Source organism: Amblyraja radiata, chromosome X (assembly GCF_010909765.2).
Source record: "Amblyraja radiata isolate CabotCenter1 chromosome X, sAmbRad1.1.pri, whole genome shotgun sequence".
Lineage (NCBI taxonomy): Eukaryota > Metazoa > Chordata > Chondrichthyes > Rajiformes > Rajidae > Amblyraja > Amblyraja radiata.
The window spans coordinates 11,615,595-11,637,788 of record NC_045999.1 but is presented as its reverse complement, the minus strand read 5'-3'; the positions used below and the strand labels follow the sequence as shown (position 1 = coordinate 11,637,788).

Below are 22,194 nucleotides of genomic sequence, written 5' to 3'. Positions count from 1 at the left end.
GGGAGTGGATGAGAAAGTGGGATACCATAGAACTAGTGTGAACAGCTGAGCGATGGCCAGCATGTACTGTGTGGACCGAAGGGCCTGTTTCCATGTAGTATCCCTAAAAAGGAAAAACATATTTCCTTTCAGCACTGAAGGAGGCCATTCGGGTGCCATCATCAAATCTATACTAACCTGCTAACCATATATAAATCTATACTAACCACTAGATTTCTCTTTGATTTCATTCATGGATAAAAAATCAACGTGCTAAGTTTCCTGCAGGTGCTGTACTCTTGTAACTGCACCCCCTCTTGTAACTGCACCCCCTCCTTCTCTCTCTGACGAGGGTTCAACACCCTTCCACCCTGCACCCATTCTGGGATTCCTCCTGCTCTCCACCTCAAAGTCTACATTTTAACATAGAAACATAGAAACATAGAAATTAGGTGCAGGAGTAGGCCATTCGGCCCTTCGAGCCTGCACCGCCATTCAATATGATCATGGCTGATCATCCAACTCAGTATCCCGTACCTGCCTTCTCTCCATACCCTCTGATCCCCTTAGCCACAAGGGCCACATCTAACTCCCTCTTAAATATAGCCAATGAACTGGCCTCGACTACCCTCTGTGGCAGGGAGTTCCAGAGATTCACCACTCTCTGTGTGAAAAAAGTTCTTCTCATCTCGGTTTTAAAGGATTTCCCCCTTATCCTTAAGCTGTGACCCCTTGTCCTGGACTTCCCCAACATCGGGAGCAATCTTCCTGCATCTAGCCTGTCCAACCCCTTAAGAATTTTGTAAGTTTCTATAAGATCCCCTCTCAATCTCCTAAATTCTAGAGAGTATAAACCAAGTCTATCCAGTCTTTCTTCATAAGACAGTCCTGACATCCCAGGAATCAGTCTGGTGAACCTTCTCTGCACTCCCTCTATGGCAATAATGTCCTTCCTCAGATTTGGAGACCAAAACTGTACGCAATACTCCAGGTGTGGTCTCACCAAGACCCTGTACAACTGCAGTAGAACCTCCCTGCTCCTATACTCAAATCCTTTTGCTATGAAAGCTAACATACCATTCGCTTTCTTCACTGCCTGCTGCACCTGCATGCCCACTTTCAATGACTGGTGTACCATGACACCCAGGTCTCGCTGCATCTCCCCTTTTCCTAGTCGGCCACCATTTAGATAATAGTCTGCTTTCCTGTTTTTGCCACCAAAATGGATAACCTCACATTTATCCACATTATACTGCATCTGCCAAACATTTGCCCACTCACCCAGCCTATCCAAGTCACCTTGCAGTCTCCTAGCATCCTCCTCACAGCTAACACTGCCCCCCAGCTTCGTGTCATCCGCAAACTTGGAGATATTGCCTTCAATTCCCTCATCCAGATCATTAATATATATTGTAAATAGCTGGGATCCCAGTACTGAGCCTTGCGGTACCCCACTAGTCACTGCCTGCCATTGTGAAAAGGACCCGTTTACTCCTACTCTTTGCTTCCTGTTTGCCAGCCAGTTCTCTATCCACATCAATACTGAACCCCCAATGCCGTGTGCTTTAAGTTTGTAAACCACTAGATTAACCACAGCCATGTGTGTTTTACACCCAGCACAGCCAACAATGGGCCATTTCCTTGATCATTGTTACTCATTTAGTCTATCTTTCATTCATTTGCACTATATCACCGTCTATATCTCCCGTTTCCCTCTCCCCTGACTCTCAGTCTGTAGGGTCTCGACCCGAAACTTCACCCATTCTTTCTCTCCAGAGATGCTGCCTGACCTGCTGAGTTACTCCAGCTTTTTGTGTCTATCTTGGGTATAATGGTGTGTTCGTCGGAGAACTTCTTCAAAGTAGGCATACCATGAGGAGATTTTGCAGACAAAATGTGTGTAAATAGACAATAGACAATAGGTGCAGGAGTAGGCCATGTGATCAAGGCTGATCATCCCCAATCAGTACCCCGTTCCTGCCTTCTCCCCATATCCAGTTTAAATTCCATTTGGAATATTTTGGAGGACCAAGAAACCAAGAATCCCCTGACTCCTCTATTTTTAAGAGCCCTATCTAGCTCTCTCTTGAAAGCATCCGGAGAACCTGCCTCCACCGCCCTCTGAGGCAGAGAACTAAAGGAACTGCAGATGCTGGTGTACTCCGAAGATAGACACAAAATGCAGGAGTAACTCAGCGAGACAGGCAGCATCTGTGGAGAGAAGGAACGGGTGACGTTTCTGGTCCAGACCCTTCTTCAAACTGAGAGTCGGGGGAGAGGGAGACGAGAGATATGGAAGGGTGCTCGCCGTTGACAGGAGAACATTTTCAAAGTAGGGATAACTTGAGGAGATTTGGCAGTGTGGAGGAGTTACTCCAGCACCTTGTGTCTACCTTGGGTATAATGGTGACTTGGTTTATCAGTGGCGGACTGGGTCTAAAAATATTGGTTGCCAGGAGACAAAGGGGGCCCACCGGCAACTACAATGCTATCATTTAACAGGGGCCCACTTGCCATCAGGCAAGCTGATACCCTGGCCAGTCCGCCACTGCTGGTTATGTCTCTGGAGTGGTGGGAATATGGGGCTGAAAATGCCCCGCTGGGCCGGCGGCTCCTCCGGGGCGACAGGAGGCGCTGTGGCGGCGGCTCCTCCGGGGCGACAGGAGGCGCTGTGGCGGCGGCTCCTCCGGGGCGACAGGGGGCGCTGTGGCGGCGGCTCCTCCGGGGCGACGTGGCGGCGGCTCCTCCCGGGCGACAGGGGGCGCTGTGGCGGCGGCTCCTCCCGGGCGACAGGGGGCGCTGTGGCGGCGGCTCCTCCGGGGCGACAGGGGGCGCTGTGGCGGCGGCTCCGCCGGGGCGACAGGGGGCGCTGGGGCGGCGGCTCCTCCGGGGCGACAGGGGGCGCTGTGGCGGCGGCTCCTCCGGGGCGACAGGGGGCGCTGTGGCGGCGGCTCCTCCGGGGCGACAGGGGGCGCTGTGGCGGGTGCAGTGTCTGGTCGGTGCAGGGAACGAGAGGCGGCGGCGGCGACGGGACAGGACAGGTAGAGACGGCGGGAGCGGGGCCGCGGGATGCCAGGGGGCAGGGGGAGGGAGAGAGGGAGAAGGTCACCGGACCGAGGGACCGGAGCTGGGCCAGGGCCGACCCCCACCCGCACCCAGCCCCGCGGCCGGTCCCGGAGACTGCGGCCTAGTCGGCCGGGCCGCCTCAAAGTTGCTGCTTCATCCCGGCCGGCGGATGGAGAGAGGGGGAGGGGGAGGAGGGTGGAGGTGTCCGAGGGTCCGGCGGCTGGAGCGGGGACCGAGAGGGGAGCCGCAGCTACCGGTCAACCCCCCCCCCTCCTCTTCCCGTCCCCCTCATGCCGGCTGGGTTTACGGTTTCGGTTTCGACCCTTCTATTCCTTCCCTCCTTCTGTGAGAGATGCTGCCCGACCCGCTGAGTTACTCCAGCTTTCCGCGCCTGTCATCTACACACAATACCTTACCTCATTTACCAAACATCTAAAAACATGGTTACTGCAAAATCAAAATTGCAATCATAATCTACCTTAAAATTATCCTATGGTACTCTTTAATTGCTACTTTTTTACTTTATTGTTTGTTTTGTTTTTGTTTTTACCTTGTTTGGGATGTGTTTACCTTGTGTTGGGACTAAAGATGGAAATTAGCTACTGGCTACAATCTTGCATATTACAAGCAAATATTTATTAATATGCACTGTCCCTAATAAAATCAATTCAATTCAATAAATTCATCACTCGCCTGTCTGTACACGGCCCATCTCCCCTCCATTTACCCGGGGGTAAAACTAACCTGTCTCAACCCGGGTACACAAAAATGCTGGAGAAACTCAGCGGGTGCAGCAGCATCCATGGAGCGAAGGAAATGGGCAACGTTTCGAGCCGAAACCTTTCTTCAGACTGATGGGTCTCAACCCCGGTCTGACTCCAGTTGACCTTCCCTATTAGTGGGTGAACAATCCAACGCTTGGTGATTAAGAAGGAACTGCAGATGCTGGAAAATCGAAGTTAGACAAAAGTGCTGGAGAAACTCAGCGGGTGCAGCAGCATCTATGGAGCGAAGGAAATAGGCAACGTTTCGGGACGAAACGTTGCCTATTTCCTTCGCTCCATAGATGCTGCTGCACCCGCTGAGTTTCTCCAGCACTTTTGACTATCAACGCTTGGGGGGGTGAATTCTGCTTCACAATGATAGGAAGAGCCGACATCGAAGGATTATAAAACGACGTCGTCATGTGTCCATCCAATAAACCCCACTATTGCACCGGCCTCAACCACCACCCCTGCCAGTGTGTTCTAGGCACCACCACCTGTAAAAATCTAACCCCGCATGTCATCTTTAAGCGTTGCCCCTCTTGCCCTAGAACTCCACCCTCTAGTATTTTTGTATTTTATCCTGGCGAAAAAAGGTTCTGACTACCCGATCTGTACAGGTTTAAAACTAGTACGGTAAACATTTGATGAGACACAAAATGAGCATCTCTTATAGGGTGATTTCACGAAAGGTCACTGGAGCGTAGATCCGCACCCACGTGACCGCAAAATTTAACTGGGGGACAAGCGTCACTTCCGGTACATGTTAGTGAATGGGAAAACACGCACTTTCACACCCGTTAAAAACATCGAAAACGGCCAGTTTTTGAGCTGCAATTTACTGTACCAGTCGGGGTGACCGTGAGGCATAGCTACCTAAATTTACAGTCAAAGGAGAGTATTAAAGCAGATTAAAGCTATAGATGCTTGAGCTGCGACCAAATCTGCTTTAATACTCTCTTCTTGTTGCACGTGCATGGCGTTCTTGTGCACATTGTCTATCCTGCTCACAGTGGGTGCCCAATCAGGATTGTTGACATCATTCCATGCGGCAGGCTTGTCTGTTATTAGATGATAAATAAATAAGTAGTTTGGGTGATTGTGCAGGCTTTAAACTAGAAACATTGAGAAATATATTTTGGCAAATAATAAAATGTCCTGATTTTGTCCAACTAACAGCTGACAATTATCCCATTCCTTAGCTTGCATCTGAGTAAAATGTATTTCCAAACGCATTGAGAGTTTACGATTATTTAAATGGTAAATGGAGCTTCAGAAGCGTTTTCATTTTGCATGTTAAAACCCACCTGAGAACAATGGGCGATTTTGCAATTTTACTGAAGGATTTCTAACTTTTAATACTTTTCATCTAACAAATGAATAAAGATAACAAAGCCAATAATGCCTTACTTTTGATGAAATGCAGCGAGTAAACGCGATAATTCCCGATATTTTCGATCTTTAAATCTCCACGACAAATGTCCGCTAACAACTTCCGCTGTTTTTGCACCTTCAGCTCCCTCTTGAATTTACCTTAGTTTCTATCTTTTTTTTTTACTGTAAATTTAGGTAGCTGTGCCTCACGGTCATCCCGACTGGTACAGTAAATTGCAGCTCAAAAACTGGCCGTTTTCGATGTTTTTAACGGGTGTGAAAGTGCGTGTTTTCCCATTCACTAACATGTACAGGAAGTGACGCTTGTCCCCCAGTTAAATTTTGCGGTCACGTGGGAGCGGATCTACGCTCCAGTGACCTTTCGTGAAATCACCCTATTATTAATGTTTAGTGTTTTCTGAGTCATTCATAACTGTCACTGTATGTCATGTTGTTACTTGTGAGCGGAGCACCAAGGCAAATTCCTTGTATGCGAATACTTGGCCAATAAACTTACTTACTCTGGAGAGAAGGAATAGGTGACGTTTCTGGTCGAGACCCTTCTTCAGATAATCATTTGTTGGACATTAAACTCAAAACTCGGTCTTCATTATTCAAGGGTCAAGAGTGTTTTATTGTCATATGTCCCAGATAGGACAATTAAATTCTTGCATGGTGCTGAGTATGTTCTGAGGATGTCACATCCACTGTACTTTGGAACTTTTAGCTGGTTTGAAGGCATGCGTTGTTTGTGAGTGTTCACTGTGCTGCAGTAATCACCTCCTGGTGCCATGTACAAAAAACTGCAGACAAAAATAGAGAATTTTGGAAACACTCGAAGAGTGTTGGACAGCATATGCGGAAAGAATAATGACAATCGTAGGTGCAAAGTCCATAGTCTACTTTGTAATACCTCATTAGATCAAGGATCTGACTGGGGGATGAGGAGTGGCAGTGATGTAACCTTGAATCACCGTTACAATCGGAATTACCCTGCCTGAGGTTACCTGTTGCCGGCCCTGATTATCCTGGTCTTTTGCTGCTTCCAGTTCCACCCCCCCCACACACACACACACACACACACACACACACACAATCAGTCTGAAGAAGAGTCACAACCCGAACTGTCACCTATCCGTTTTCTCCAGAGATGCTGCCTGACCTGCTGAGTTACTCCAGCATTTTCTCTCTTTGGTATAAACCAGCAGCTGCAGTTCATTTTTATTGCACTGGGATTTGTGTGTACAGAGTACTTTTGATTTTCTGTTCATGGGAAGATTATACAAAAGCGCGTTCAGTTAATATTCCATTGGGAGGATGATACTACCGTTACATTCAGATGGGACATTTTGCCCTGAAACACATTTGAGAAGTCCTTCTGCGCTTCAAACTGAAAGCCCAAAGCTTCAATATAAACATAATTCTGAATATGGAAATCGGGCACGGATTTCTTCTGTTAAAGTCGTCAATGAGGCAGGTCACCTTTTACCAACCTGCAGGTTGGTATCAAAAGCTTGTTCCTTTCCATCAGGAGAGGAGGTGGAGGTTTCAAGGTGTAACCAGGTCCCTCATTACACTGTGTAGGAAGGAACTGCAGATGATTGTTTAAACCGAAAATGTAGTTAAAATGCTGGAGTAACTCAACGAGACAGGCATCATCTCTGGTGAGAAGGATGGGTGACGTTTCAGGACATTTCAGAAGAAGTCTGAAGAAGGGTCATGACCTGAAACGTCACCCATTCCTTCTCCCTCATTACATTACCGCTTTGTACATGAGACATATTCTGTCATCTCATTCAGGGGACTGCACTGCAGCATCTCCTGTCCGTCTACACAGACAGCTGGTCTGGGTTTTAAGAAGGCACTAGGTACACTTATTGCCATACTTGATGCATTTATTAACTGTTTCCTCTTTTGTTCCCAGGTTTTTGACCGTTTAAGGGCACAATGGTGAGTGACTGGGATTTAACCTTGTCAGATATTTACCATAGACAAAATAGGTACAGTGCGTGATGAGACGCTGGGTGTAAGCATTTTCAAAACTTGCTTAAGACTTGAGTAAAATCGCGAGCGGGAGTAGCGTGGCCCAGCTGGTGGAACTGCTGCCTCATAGCACCAGAAACCCGGGTTCAATCCTGACCCCAGGTGCTGTGTGTGTGTGGAGTTTGCACGTTCTCTCTGTGACTGCATGGGTTTTCTCCGATATGCTCCCACATTCCAAAAACATGTAGGTTTCTAGGTTAATTGGCCGCTATAAATTGACTAGTGAGTAGGGAGTGGATGAAAAACTGATAGCATAGAACTTATGTGAATGGTTGATCTCTGGTCAGTATGGACTCAATGGATCGAAGGATCTGTTTCCATGCTGTCTGTACCTTTCAACCAGTGGGTGGATGCCACGGCAGTCTGTGGTGGTAGGGTGGCTTGTTTGCGGTGACAGTGACTCGGCAATGTTTCCACCACCACTCCGTCACATGCTGAGCTAAACATCTCCGACTAGATGTTGGAAGTTGCCCCTCACTGTGGGGGCTACATGAGGGGTAGCAGTTTCCCAACTCTCATACAAAAAAACATCAAATTATTAAAGGATTGGACACGCTAGATGCAGGAAACATGTTCCCGATGTTGGAGAAGTCCAGAACCAGGGGCTACAGTCTAAGAATAAGGGGTCATCAGCCAAACACTGGTGCTGTGGAAACCTCCATGGGGAGAACATGACTGGAGGAGGGAGAGGAGCCCTAACCTCATTATAAAAGATTCATGTAGGAAGTATGCTGATTATTTTGTTTGTCTCCATAGTCTCGACGATATGACTCACGGACGACCATATTTTCACCTGAAGGTGAGTATCTGAGTAAACGTTTCTGGAAAATGAACGGTCTGACTGATTTAATGTATTGGTGCGGCAACTGATTTAAAACGTTACATTTAACTAACTGTAGGGCGACTGTACCAGGTGGAGTACGCCATGGAAGCCATCGGCCACGCTGGAACATGCCTGGGGATTTTGGCCAACGATGGCGTCCTGTTAGCTGCAGAGAGACGCAACATACACAAGCTACTGGACGAAGTCTTCTTTTCCGAGAAGATTTACAAACTGAATGAGTACGTGTGAACTCGGACACAACAAATGTGTTTGCTTGTCTTGAGACAGTCTATTATCCTAAATAGAATCATACGGATTGGAACTAGCCCTTCAGCCCAACTCATCCATGCTGACCAAGATGCCCCATCTAAGCTAGTCCCATTTGCCTGCATTTTGACTCCGCTTACACCTTTCCTATCCCTGCACCTGTCCAAATATCCGTTAAAAGTTGCTATAGTACCTGCCTCGACTCCCTCCCCTGGCAGCTCGTTCCATGTACCCACCACCCTCTGAAATTCCATCAACTGGTCTGTATTCCATGGATTGTAAATGGAATGATGTGGAGGTGTTCAAAATGACACGGTGGGTGTGGTGTGGTTGTTAACGTAGAAAAGGGGGAACGTGAAATTAGTGCAGGCAAGCAGCCACCAGAGAGCTCAGTGGCACTTTATTGTCACATGTACCTAAGTACAGTGACATTCTATTTTTTGAAAATTACATTTTCTGATCAATGACAATGCTGCTATACATTAGGCACAATCTTACCAAGTTGACCAGAAAGGTGTTTTGTTCATTTTAAGTAATTTAAGGAAAATTGCCTGTGGAAAATAGTCTCAAATTATTATTTTTTTGTTGATGTTTATACATGTATGTTGATGTTGTGTTCATACTAAGCTTCATGTAAATCTGCTCTGCAGTGACATGGCGTGCAGCGTTGCAGGAATAACGGCCGATGCCAACGTTCTCACAAATGAGCTGCGTCTAATTGCCCAGAGGTAAGCCAAGGTGTTAGTGTTGTATGAATCGTGAGAATCTGCCCTCTGATACAGCTGCTCTAACTCCACTTACTGATCCTTACCGCTGCTGTATCTGTAGTAACCTGGCTGCCCCACAGGGAAAATGTTAGTACAAAGTTATGTACAAGAAGCCTCAATCAAGTCTTCTGGATATTTTATGTTTCTTCATCGATTGATTGATACTTTGTTACCACGTGTGACATGTCACAGTGAAATTCTTTGTTTTGCAAACCGTACACAAAGTATGCAGAGTCGCCATGTATAGGGCACCGACAAAGTACCAAAGCAGGCCCCAATGGTCCCTCTTTGCCCTCCGCAGCCCCCCCCCCCCCCCACGCCGGATCCCTCTTTGTTCATGTAAGGGTTATTGGTCCCGGGGATTTAGTTGCACTGAGTTTTGGTCGTAGCACATACAAGTCTTGCATGACTACATTTAGATACCAATTCCTATTGAACCATGGTAATGAACGACAGCATCAGAAGGAATGTTGATAGCTATTGTTTCGGTCTCTGAGCTGTGCATTAACCTGAACCGTGGGTTGTCACAAAAAGCTGGAGTAATTCAGTGGGTCAGACAGTATCTCTGGAGAAAAGGAATAGATGATGTTTCGGGTTGAGACCCTTCTTCAGACCCACTAGCGTCGACCCGAAACATCACATTCCTTTTCTACAGAGATGCTGTCTGACCTGCTGTATTACTCCAGCTTTTTGTGTCTATCTTTGCTTTAAACCAGCATCTGCAGTTCCATCCTACACAACCTAAACTGTGGGGATGGGTAGAGACAAAGTACTGAGGCTGCAGTTTGTACAAGTCATCATACTCCCAACATTGTTCAGTTACAGTGAAAAGCTTTTGTTGCATACTAACCAACTAGCGTGCTAACCATGCTAAAATCCATAACCTTGCACACTCGAACAACAGCACAACTGTGAAATCTCCCAGCCTTGCTCCCCATTCCTGACCTGGCCCTGTGGTGCCATTGATCATTGTTACTGCAGCGAGATCCTTGCCTCCCTTCTAACATTGTGAGAACACCCTCAGCACTCCGATTGCAGTGTCCCAGCCTCTTCCTGAGGGTGAATAGTGGTGGTCAGTGAATGGCTGGCAGCATCACCCACATCCCAAGGATGAATAAGAAACAAAGCTTCACCTCAACGCAAGAACCGCTTTCCCAGAGTCGCACGTGTTGGTTCCCAGCTCTCAGGGATGAGAATACACAGCAGCTTGTGTGGTTCCACAGTTCCACCTTAATGCAAATGTCTTCCTCTTTAAATCAGAAAATTGTACAGAATATTCAACAGTTCTTGGAAAACTAAAATTTCTTTGCACTTTCCCCTGGGGTGTGATTGACCACGGGCAGCGTGCAGTAATGGTGCTTTGTATCTCCTTTAGGTATCTCCTTCAGTACCAAGAACCCATCCCTTGTGAGCAGCTGGTCACCACACTCTGCGATATCAAGCAGGCTTACACACAGTTTGGAGGTAAGACAAAGTGGAATCAAAACTGCTTGGTAAAAGATCATGGACTTTCTGCAACATTGAATCACAAATGCAGCTTAGTTTTTAAAAATCTGGTCTTAATTACACAACCTAGTTTTATTAATATTCTATAACAATGAAAAACATTTGCAGATTTCAAATGAATTGTTGTTATCAATGCAATTGTGTTTATTAGTGGTAGAAATTATCACGACTATTAATTAACGATTAAACTAATCTCCGTGGTTTAACACAGAATGCACATGTCAATCGCCAAACGTATCCCTTCTAAATTTCGAATGGATATGTCTCTACATTTCACATTGAAAATTGGTTGTTGCTGTACCTCAAAGGGTTTTACACAGACAACAAGGATTATTTACATTATGCAAGATACGCCATGTGGCTCAACCATTCTGTGCCATCTTCAACGTTTCCCGTAAGCCTCCACACATTTATCCTTGTCTGAATGGGTTAGAGTTACCTTAGATTCCCTTCCCCTTCAGTTCTGAACAACCTCTCCTTAAGCATGCCTTTACACTATGCCTCAACCAATCTCTGTCGTAACACATTCCACAGTTTCGCCACGTTGTGTGAAGAACGTTTTATTCTGCTTATTGGTTTGTTTGGTGAATATCTTATAATAAATCGTAATTATTACACTACTTCCACAAAGATAAATTATCTCTGCCTGTCTGCCCCCCTCTCCCTCTCCCTCTCCCTTTCCCTCTCCTCACTCTCTCCCCCCCCCCCCCCCTGTGGGGACATCTATTGATCTGTGTATGTTACTGACAGGGAAGCGACCATTTGGTGTTTCGTTGCTATACATGGGATGGGACAAGCACTACGGCTACCAGTTGTATCAGAGTGACCCCAGTGGCAACTACGGTGGATGGAAAGCCACCTGCATTGGAAATAACAGTGCTGTGAGTATCTGAAGCAAAGCCTGTCCAATCCCCATGCTCCTTTGTATTATGTCATACGTGATAGGAACAGAATTAGGCCATTCGGCCCATCATGTCTACTCTGCCATTCAATCATGGCTGATCCATCTCCTAACCCCCATTCTCCTGCCTTCTCCACATAACACTTGATACCCATACTAATCAAGAATCTATCTATCTCTGCCTTAAAAATATCCATTGACTAAGCCTCCACAGCTTACTGTGGCAAAGAATTCCACAGATTCACCACCCTCTGACTATAGAAATCCCTCCTCATCTCCTTCCTAAAGGAATGTCCTTTAATTCTGAGGCTATGACCTCTGGTCCAGGACTCTCCCACTGGTGGGAACATCCTCTCCACATCCACACTATCCAAGCCTTTCGCTATACGGTAAGTTTCAATGAGGCCCCCCCCTCATCCTTCTAAACTCCAGCGAGTACAGGCATATTGCTGTCAAATGCTCATCATAGGTTAACCCATCCCTGGGATCATTCTTGTAAACTTCTGGACCCTCTCCAGAGCCAGCAGATCCTTCCTCAGATATGGGCCCAGAATTGCTCACAATACTACAGATGCCGCCTGAACAGCGCTTTATAGAACCTCAGCATTACATTCCTGATTTTGTATTCTAGCCCTCTTTAAATAAATTACATTTGTGTATTGAACGATGGCTATTTATAACTATGTGCCCTTGTTCAAGATTCTTCCACTAGCTGAAACATCTACCCTGTCATGCTGAATTGTGATTCTGTATATCTCAATACGATTGCCCCATATTCTTCAAAAAGCCAAAGAATACAGGTTAAACTCGCTTAGTTGTTCATCATAGGACAACCAGGAGTTAGTCTTAAATCCTTTCTTAAATAAGGAACCAAAATTAGTCACAGTATTTAAGGTGTTACCTCACCTTCACCCTGTATAACTGTAGAAAAGCTCTGTCTTTAAACCCTCACAGCAAAAGCCAACATGCCATTTGCCTTTTAATTATTTGCCACGTCAGCGAGCTAACATTTTGTGGTTTTTCACTGAACATTCCTCTCATTTGCACTTTCTCATTGAGTTGTACCGTCCAGAAACAGTCCCTTTGGCCCGCTATGTCCACACCGTCCATTGCACCCCCTCCATCCTCACCCCATTCTCCAGACTGCCTACTGGAGTACAGTACTTGCCCAACTCCATTTGCCCAATTTTTGCTCACTTGCTAAATCTATCCAGATCCAAATGCAGAGTTCATACATCCTCATCGCAACATGCCCTGATGTCTAGTTTCATGTCAACAGCAAATGTGCTGCTCCCTCCTCTTGATCATCATTAATATAGATGGAGGCCTAAGGAGTAATCTTTGAGATACTCCGTTAGTTACATCTTTCCAGCCTGATAACGACTCATTTATTCTAACTGTCTTCTAGTTACCCAGTGTTCAATCCATGCTAACACACTTCAACCACTTTGTAACGTACACCAGGTTTCTAAAACAGCTCCTTATCACCTTCTGGAAATCCAGATACATAACATCAGCAGCTTCCCCGCTATCCACTCTCAAAGAACTCTAGCTAATTTGTCAAACGTAATTTCATAAAATCATGTTTGATTATGTTCAACTTTTCTAAATGACACACTTAATTATGGACTCCAGTATCTTCCCAAGAACAGATGTTGAAGTAACTAGTCTATATTTTCCACTTGTTTTCTCAAAGAATGTTACATACATGGTTGTCCAATCCCTTGTGCCCGCAGGACTTTGTGAGTTTAGCCAGTGTGTTTAAACCCCTCGGCTACAGGCCATCAAATCCCTCTGACTTTACAGCCTTTAAACCCCTTCAGATTTCCCAATATGTCATTCCTCATTGAGATTGATGCGAGCCCTTCCCATTGTTCTGAAACCAGCCCATCTTTGGGATGTTTGTGATGCCCTTCCCGCTATAAGTGGATAAACACAGCACTTTGCTGTGATAGTTATCATCCCATCAGCATCCTGTTTTTTATACACCTCCTCTTGGTCTATATATCAGGTCAGAACTAATGTGTTTAAAGTTAGGTGTGGCTACTTGGACACTGTTTGGCTCGTGTGACAGGGCTCAGATGTCAGGGTCATTTCAACGTGGTTGGTGATGTTATAAAGCCGGCTGCTGAATCGTTTAGTTACGGATCCAATTCAAATTGCAGGCTGCTGTCTCCATGCTGAAACAAGATTTTAAAGAAGGAGACATGACTTTACAATCGGCCCTTGCATTGGCAGTTAAAGTGTTGAACAAGACAATGGATGTCAGTAAACTTTCAGCTGAAAAAGGTAAGCAATGTAAATATTACGTCAAAGTTATAGTTGCAAGTATTCTGAAAAAGTGAGCTGCTCTATGAGTGCATGGCTTAAGTTTGCCAGAACCATTGGATCAAGTCAAAACTCACGGCAGGAAGTAAACGTTTCTTTCTCTGGTACGTGCCTTGTGTGTGGCTGTAGTTGGCCAGCTGCAGACTGAGGGACTGAGGAACCGTTTAGTTTGAGATACAGCGCGGAAAAAGGCCCTTCAGCCCACAGAGTCCGTGTCGACCAGCGATCCCCGCACACAAACGCTAACCTACACACATTAGGGACAAGTTACAACTTTACCGAAGCCAATTAACTTACAAACCTGCACGGCTTTGGGGTGTGGGAGGAAACCGGAGCACCCAGGGAAAACACATGCAGGTCACGGGGAGAAGGTACAAACTCCATACAGACAGCATCCATATAGTCAGGACCAAACCCGGCTCTCTGGTGCTGTGAGGCAGCAACTCTACCTCTGCGCCACCTTGCCGACTACTGAGATCCCAGTGCCTGAATGGCAGCCACTTTCCATCCCCTCCCCACAGAAACATCTGACCATTCACATCCACAGTTAGCCTGAGACCAGTTAATACATTGAGAATGGCAATGTCATGGATATATAACAATCATATTTTGATGAGTATTTGGAGTGTAATTTCTCTCATTGCAAAAATTCCAGTCCACTTAGACGTGCTTATTCTGATTTTATTTATTCATGGAACCTCTGGAATAGTTGCCCTTTCTGACATGTATTAATTCATCCCTCCCGAGTGACAGTGCACACGTCTACATGACTACCGCGATTAGAGTCAGAGAGTGATACATTGTGGAAGCGGGCCCAACTTGCCCACACCGGCCAACATGTCCCAGCTACACTAGTCCCACATTTGGTCCATATCCCTCCAAATCTGTCCTATCCATGTCCCTGTCTAACTGTTTCTTAAACGTTGGGATAGTCCCTGCCTCAACTGAAGAAGGGTTTTGGCCTGAAACATTGCCTATTTCCTTCGGTCCATAGATGCTGCTGCACCCACTGAGTTTCTCCAGCAATTTTGCCTCCCTACCTCCTCTGGCAGCTTGTTTCATACACCCACCACCCTTTGTGTGAAAAAGTTACCCCTCAGAATCCTATCAAATCTTTTCCACTTCGCCTTAAACCTAAGTCCTCAAGTCCTTGATTTGCCTACTCTGAATGGAAGTCGTGTGAAATTGGGTATTTGAACGTATCATTTCATCTCCCTCTGGTGCAGTGGAAATTGCAACACTAACACGAGAAAATGGCAAAACGCGGATAAAGGTGCTGAAGCAGAAGGAAGTGGAAGTTTTGATTAAACGGCACGAGGAAGAGGAAGCAAAGTCGGAACGTGAGAAAAAGGAAAAGGACCAAAAAGAGAAGGAAAAGTAGAACTGCAGTTTAATCAAGGCTGATGCCAGCACCGAAGGGGAGTTTATTGAAAATCTAGTTGTCTGCGGGTTCTTCTATAGAGACGTTGACACGTCAGGTAACACAAGCCACTTGTACACTTTCATAACTGTTATATATGGACTTGTAATTGACAAATGGTTTTTAAATAAATAACAAAGGCAACATTTTGTTTGGAATGTATTTATTTCAGAATATATATTTGTTGCTGAATACACCCAGTTAACGGAAGCATGATGAATCTAGGCAGCCCTAAGGGGTCTAAACAGCCCCTTCCTAAGTGAGGCAAAGATTTATGTGCACCTTCTCCATTTACTTAATTGGTGCTCTCGATGTGGCTTCAAGGAATCTGGAGGGACCAAACCATATAATAACCAAACAATCTGCTGCAGGAACTCAGTGGATCAAGCAGCATCCACGGGAAGGGAAGGAATTGTCAACATTCTGAGGCTACAAACGACAGAGTGCAGAGGGCAGGTGGAGGAGGTGGTGAGAAGGATATGCAAAGGAGTTGGGAGATAGGCACATGGGTGGTAAGTTGAAGGACATGAGAAGGGAGGGTGAATGACACAAACATGCTGAAGTCACTCAGCAGGTCAGGCAGCATCTCCTGAGAACATGGATAAGTGATGTCTCAGGACAGTGAAGAGAGTGATAAGCAGGGACACAGGCTACCAGTTATGGATTGTGTGGTTGGAATTGGGAGGGGGATAAAACTGGGTGTTGTGATTGAGGGAGGGATATGGGAAAGGAGACAGAAACTGGAGGTACATCTGAAGGGTGTGGGTCAGAAGGACATAAATAGGTGGATTGTGAGGGCAAAGTTCTAGTTTATATAGTGCCCTGGCAGTGGAGAAGGCTGGACAGGCCGGTGCTAGAATGGGATGGGGAGATGGTGGCATGCCTCCGCGAGTTCAGGATGGCTTCTGCGGACAGAGCCCAGGTCCACAGCAAATTAGACCGCGTCTGCACTTTGAGTCCTCAATGAAGAGGCCACATCGGGAACAAGAAATGCAGTAAATGAGGCTGGAGAAGGTGCACGTAAATCTTGGCCTCACCAGAAGGGCTGAGTCTCTGGATGGATTTGAACAAGGGAGTGTAACTGTAAGTCTTGCAGTTGGCAGGGGAATGTGCCAGGGGTCAAGGAGGGGTGGGTGGAGAGGGATGAATAAACCAGGTTGTCATGGGGGAGGGCTGGACCCTGAAAGGACGAAAGGTGTGGGGAGAAGATGTGGCTGGTGTGATCTCATTGTAGAAAGGAATGTGCAGGCTGGTGGGATTAAAGGTATGGGCTTGGAAAAATCTATTCTGTCTGAAGGGAGGTAGGGTGAGAGCAGACGTCCAGAAAATAGAGGAGATGTGAGACCATGTCCCGATAAGCACAGTCGAGCACAAGCCACATTTTCAGAAAAGGGACATTTTGGATGACCAGGAATGGAAAGCTTCCTATAGAGAGCAAATGGGCAAAGTCCTCAATGAGTATTTCTCCTCTGCATTTACAGAGGAGAAAGACAGTAGGATGGTGGAACTTTGAAGCAGTCAATGGAAGAGCAGTCAGTGTTACCGTCGAAGAAGTACTGAAGGTACTGTCGTGTATGAAGGTAGACAAATCTCCAGGGCCTGATCAGATATATCCGAGGACATTGAGGGAAACTGGAGGAAATTGCGGGAGCCCTGGTTGAAATTTACGCGTCTTCCTTAAATACAGGAGAGGTGCCGGAAGACTGGAGGGTGGCAAATGTTGTGCCTCTTTTCAAGAAGGGCTGCAGGGAAAATGCTGAGAACTATAGGCCAGTAAGCTTAGCATCTGTAGTTCGAAAGTTACTGGAGAGTATTTTGAGGAATGGGTTACGCAGACATTTGGATGGGCAAGGGCTGATTAGGGATAGTCAGCATGGTTTTGTACGTGGGAGGTCGTGTCTCACAAATCTGATTGTTTTTTTTGAAGACGTGACCAAAAAGGTAGATGAGGGCAGAGTTCTAGAAGTGTACATGGATTTCAGTAAGGCATTCGCCAAGGTTCCTCATGGTAGGCTGCTCTGTTAGATGGCATGGGATCCAAGGAGAGATAACTGAATGGATAGTGTAATGAGTCGAGTCAAACACATATCAAAATACAACACAGGTTTATTAAATCTACTTACAGCATTGATCTGCAGGACATTACAGTTCCTAGCAGCTACTCATACTGAATGGTGTAGGCAAGCTCTTGTTAATATAAAACGCATATTAGGTAGAGCCACTACTAACAAGCACTACAATTGACTAGTAGTAAATAACCAATCTACAGATAGCAAATTGGCTCCATGGAAGGAAGCAGAGGGTGACGGTGGAAGGTTGCTTCTCAGACTGGAGGCCTGTGACTAGTGGTGTGCCTCAGGGGTTGCAGGGCCCGTTACTGTTTGTCATCTGCATCAATGATTTAGATGAGAACATATAGGGCAAGATTAGCAAGTTTGCTGATGATTACAAAAATGAGTGGTTTTGCAGATAGTGAAGATGGTTGTGAAAGATTGCAGCAGGATCTGGAACAATTGGCCAAGTGGACGGAGGAATGGTTGATGCAATTTAATGCAGAGAAGTGTGAGATGTTGCATTTTGGGGCGTCGAACAAGGGCAGGACATCCACATAGTAAATGCTATGCCTCTGGGTAGTGTTGTAGAGCAGAGGGATTGAGGAGTACAGGTACATGGTTCCTTGAAGGTCGAGTCGCAGGTAGATAAGGTGGTCAAAAAAGCTTTTGGCACTTTGGCCATCATCAGTCAGAGTATAGAAGTTGGGAGGTCATGTTGCAGTTGCATAAGGCGTTGGTGAGACTGCATTTAGAATATTTTGTTCAGTTTTAGGGCACCATTTTACAGGAAAGATATTGTCAAGCTTGAAAGGGTTCAGAAAAGATTTACAAGGTTGTTGCCAGGACTAGAGGGTGTGAGCTACAGGGAGAAGTTGAGTAGGCTGGGTCTCTATTCCATGGAGCACAGGAGGATGAGGGGAGATCTTATGGAAGTGTATAAAATCATGAGAGGAATAGATCGGGTAGATGTACAGTCTCTTGCCAAGAGGGGAATCGAGGACCAGAGCACATAGGTTCAAGGTGAAGGGGAAATTATTTAATAGGAATCCAAGAGGTAACTTTTTCACACAAGGGTGGTGGGTGTATGGAACAAGCTGTCAGAGGAGGTAGTTGCGGCTGGGACTATCCCATTGTTTAAGAAACAGTTAGACAGGTATATGGATAGGACAGGTTTGGAAGGATATGGACCAAGCACAGGCAAGTGGGAATAGCGTAGCTGGGACATATTGGCCGGTGTGGGCAAGTTGGGCCGAATGGCCTGATTCCGCACTGTATCACTCTATGATTCTATGTGGAGGAGATGGAAAATTGGGAGAAGGGAAGACAGAAACTGGTCCAACCACGGCATTGGTGGTGGGGGTCTCGACCTGAAACGTCACCCATTCCTTCTCTTCAGAGATGCTGCCTGTCCCGCTGAGTTACTCCAGCATTTTGTTTCTTATTTCTGTGTCAAACCAAGGCAGTCCTGATTGTAGATCTTGAGTAAGAGAGAAGCAAAAGTGCGGGGTGCGGGCACTATCGGGTTGGAGGCTTCAGTAGGAGGTTTGATTTGATGAAATCTGTGATGGTGTGGGAGACAGAGACCTAAGAGACCAGCGGACAGGAGGTGTCATTGAGGTAGCTGTGCAATTCAGTGGGATTACAATAAATTCAGTGGAGAGAATGTCTACTGAGATGGAGACCGAGAGATTGCAAAAAGGGAATAAGCAGCCTGAAATGATCCAAGTGAATCTGGGAGCAGGGTGGAAGTGAAAAAATGGATGAGTTCTGCACAGGTGCAAGAGGCAGCACTAATGTAGTTGTCAATGTAATGGAGAAAGAATTGGGCGAGGTGCTAGTGGAAGTTTAGGGTAGAGACTGTTCTGTGTTGGATAGTCATATGGATATGCAGGGAATGGAGGGATAAGATTTATAAAATGCAGGCAAATAAGTGTTTGTTATGGTAACATGTTCAACACAGACATTGTGGGCCGAAAGGCTTGTTCCTGAGCTGTACTGTCCGATGTCAGTAAAATAAAGCTGGTATTTCTGGGCACAAGTTTACCCACGGCTGCATCTTTCATTTGCAGGAAGTGAGAGGAGTTGTTCAGGTTAGTTCTGCAAGGTGGTTGAGTGTTGGTGCAGAAGTGGTTGGATCTTTGTTCCTGGAAGAAGTGGAGGGCTCTAAGACCTTCCTGTTGTGGGATGGGGGTGTATATGATGGAGGACATCCATAGTGAAGATGAGGGGGGGGAATGTGGGTTTGGGTGAGGAAAGCACGCACACACACACACGCGCGCGCACACACGCACACACACACACACACACACGCGCGCACACACACACGCGCACACGCACACACACACACACGCACACACACGCACACACACAAGGTGTGACAGAAAGACTGTCAAGGGCTTTGTACAAAATTGGCACAGGAAACCTGGGAAGCTTGTAAAGAATAACAGAAGGTAACTAAAAAGCCAATGGTGAGAGTAAATGTGAAATGTGAAGGTAAGCTAGTCAATAATATAAAAGAGGGTAGCAAGAGTTTCTTCAGTTACATAAAGAGCAAGAAAGAAGCAAGAGTGGACGTGGGGCCACTGAAATTGATGCAGGAGAGGTGATAATGGGGAATAAAGAAATGGCAGAGGAGTTGAATATTTTTTTTTGCATCAGTGGAAGACACCAGCGACGTGCCTGGAGTTCAAGAGAGTCAGGGGTGGAAGTTAGTGGAGTGGCTATTACTAAGGAGTAGGTGTTTGGAAAATTGAAAGGTCTGACAGTGGATCAGTCACCTGGACCGGATGGACTGCACCCCAGGGTTCTGAAAGAGGCAGCTCTAGAGATTGTGGAGGCATTAATGGTAACATTTCAAGAATTACTAGAGACAGATTGGAAAATTACAGATATTACCCCGCGGTACAAGGAGGGAGCAAGGCAGAAGAGTGGAAACCCTAGTCTGACTTCAGTGGTTGGTAAGATTTTAGAGTCCATTAAAAAGGATGAGAAAAGGAGCACCTAGAGGTTCATGATAAAACAGGCCAACGTCAGCATGGCTTTGGAATGGGGAAGTCTTGCCTGACGAATTTGCTGCTGGAATTCTTTGAAGAAATAAATAGCAGGGCAGACAATTGATGAATAGCAGGGCAGGTCAGTAGATGTTTACCGAGATTTTCAGAAAGCCTTTGATAAGGTGCTGCACGTGAGGCTGCTATTGAAGATGAGATCCCATGGTATCAAAGGGGTGATAGTAGCATGGATAGCAGGTTGGCTGGATGGCAGAAGGCAAAGTGTGGCAATAAAGGGGGCATTTGCCGGGCTGGCTGCCAGTGACTAGTGGAGTTCCACAGGGCTCGGTGCTGGGGCCGCTACTCTTCACGTTGTATATTAATTTGGATGAGGGGATTGAAGGCTTTGTGGCCATGTTTGCTGATAATACGAAAATAGGTGGATGGGCTGGTAGTGTAGAGAAAGTGAGGACTCTGCAGAAGGACTTGTACAGGTTGGGAGAGTGGACAGAGAAGTGGCATTTGGAATACAGTGTGGCAATGTATGGAGTCATGCGTTTTGGTGGTAGGAATAAAGACAGACATTTTTCTAAATGGGGAGAGAATCCAGAAATAGGACGTGCAAAGGGACTTGGGAATGCTGGTGCAGGATTCCCAAAATGTTAATTTGCAAGTCGAATCAGTAGTAAGGAAGCTCTCTGCCTCAGTGGGCGGTGGAGGCAGGTTCTCTGGATGCTTTCAAGAGCTAGATAGGGCTCTTAAAAATAGCGGAGTGAGGGGATATGGGTGGAAGGCAGGAACGGGGTACTGATTAGGGATAATCAGCCATGATCACATTGAATGGCGGTGCTGGCTCGAAGGGCCAAATGGCCTACTCCTGCACCTATTGCCTATTGTCTATTGTCTAAACACAATGCTAGCAATTATTTCAAGAGGACTAGAATACACAAACAGGGATGTAATGCTGAGGTTCTATAAGGTGCTGGGCACGCCGTATTTGGAGTATTGTGAGCAATTTTGGGCTCCATATCTGAGGAAGGATGTGCTGGCTCTGGAGAGGGTCCAGGTTTATGAGAATGATCCCAGGAATGAGTAGCTTAACATATAATGAGTGTTTGAAGGCACTGGGCCTTTTCTTACTGGAGTTTAGAAGGATGAGGGGTGACCTCATTGAGATTTACCGAATAGTGAAAGAGTGGATGTGGAGAGGATGTTTCCACTAGTGGGAGAGTCTTGGACCAGAGGTCATAGCCTCAGAATTAAAGGATGTATCTTTAGGAAGCAGATGAGGAGGAATTTCTTTAGTCAGAGGGTGGTGAATCTGTGGAAGGCTGTGGAGGCCAAGTCAATGGATATTCTTAAGGCAGAGATAGATAGATTCTTGATTAGTACGGGTGTCAGGCATTATGGGGAGATGGCAGGAGAATGGGGTTGGGAGGGAAAGATAGATCAGCCATGATTGAATGGCGGAGTAGACTTGATGGGCCGAATGGCCTAATTCTTCTATCACATAAAACTCTTGTAAGACTACTTCATCCTATGCAACAATTCAATTTCTAACCCACTTGTTATTGTAATAAACACCTTGTACCATTGTGCTTCTGTGGGGCACATTCAAAATAATTGTACGCCACATGTTATCCATCGTCTTTCTTCTGTTGGGTGTCACCTGTAGGAATCCTCGTCTTATGGCTGATCAGCAGTTTCTTTGACCTCTAAAGAGCCACCTCTGGGTGGGAACGCGCTGTCTCTGTAGCTGGGGGGCCGATCACAGAATACCCCTTGTCAGCAGGCGTAGCTGCAGGTTCCTCAGGCTGCTGCTGGCTATGCGGGATCTCCTCCACTGCTGAAGATGCTTCGGGTTGTTGACCTGCATCCACTGGGTCTCTGCCTGGATATAAAGATATGAAGA

General features: G+C 46.2%; 1 protein-coding gene across 3 annotated transcripts; it reads left to right on the top strand.

Moving 5' to 3' along the window:
- The first annotated feature begins 2,937 nt into the window (after positions 1-2,937).
- psma4 (proteasome 20S subunit alpha 4) lies at positions 2,938-15,382 on the top strand. Of its 3 annotated transcripts, none has more exons than XM_033015003.1 (9): positions 2,938-3,020; positions 7,108-7,133; positions 7,983-8,025; positions 8,126-8,288; positions 8,967-9,044; positions 10,459-10,547; positions 11,340-11,470; positions 13,656-13,779; positions 15,045-15,382. In XM_033015003.1, the coding sequence occupies exons 2-9, from the start codon at positions 7,131-7,133 to the stop codon at positions 15,197-15,199; spliced, it is 786 nt and encodes a 261-aa protein (XP_032870894.1). In that variant the 5' UTR covers positions 2,938-3,020; positions 7,108-7,130; the 3' UTR covers positions 15,200-15,382. The 3 variants fall into 3 exon arrangements, with proteins under 3 accessions (XP_032870894.1, XP_032870893.1, XP_032870895.1); XM_033015002.1 differs by having other exon boundaries at positions 2,952-3,027; positions 7,105-7,133; positions 15,045-15,379; XM_033015004.1 differs by having other exon boundaries at positions 2,961-3,021; positions 7,104-7,133; positions 15,045-15,379.
- The last annotated feature ends 6,812 nt before the right edge of the window (positions 15,383-22,194 follow it).

Bases quoted from the DNA above. Each gene is read 5' to 3' on its own strand.
- psma4 (XM_033015003.1), top strand. The intron at 8,026-8,125 runs GTGAGTATCTGA...AACTAACTGTAG, and splicing joins GACCATATTTTCACCTGAAG to GGCGACTGTACCAGGTGGAG. The intron at 10,548-11,339 runs GTAAGACAAAGT...TGTTACTGACAG, and splicing joins GGCTTACACACAGTTTGGAG to GGAAGCGACCATTTGGTGTT.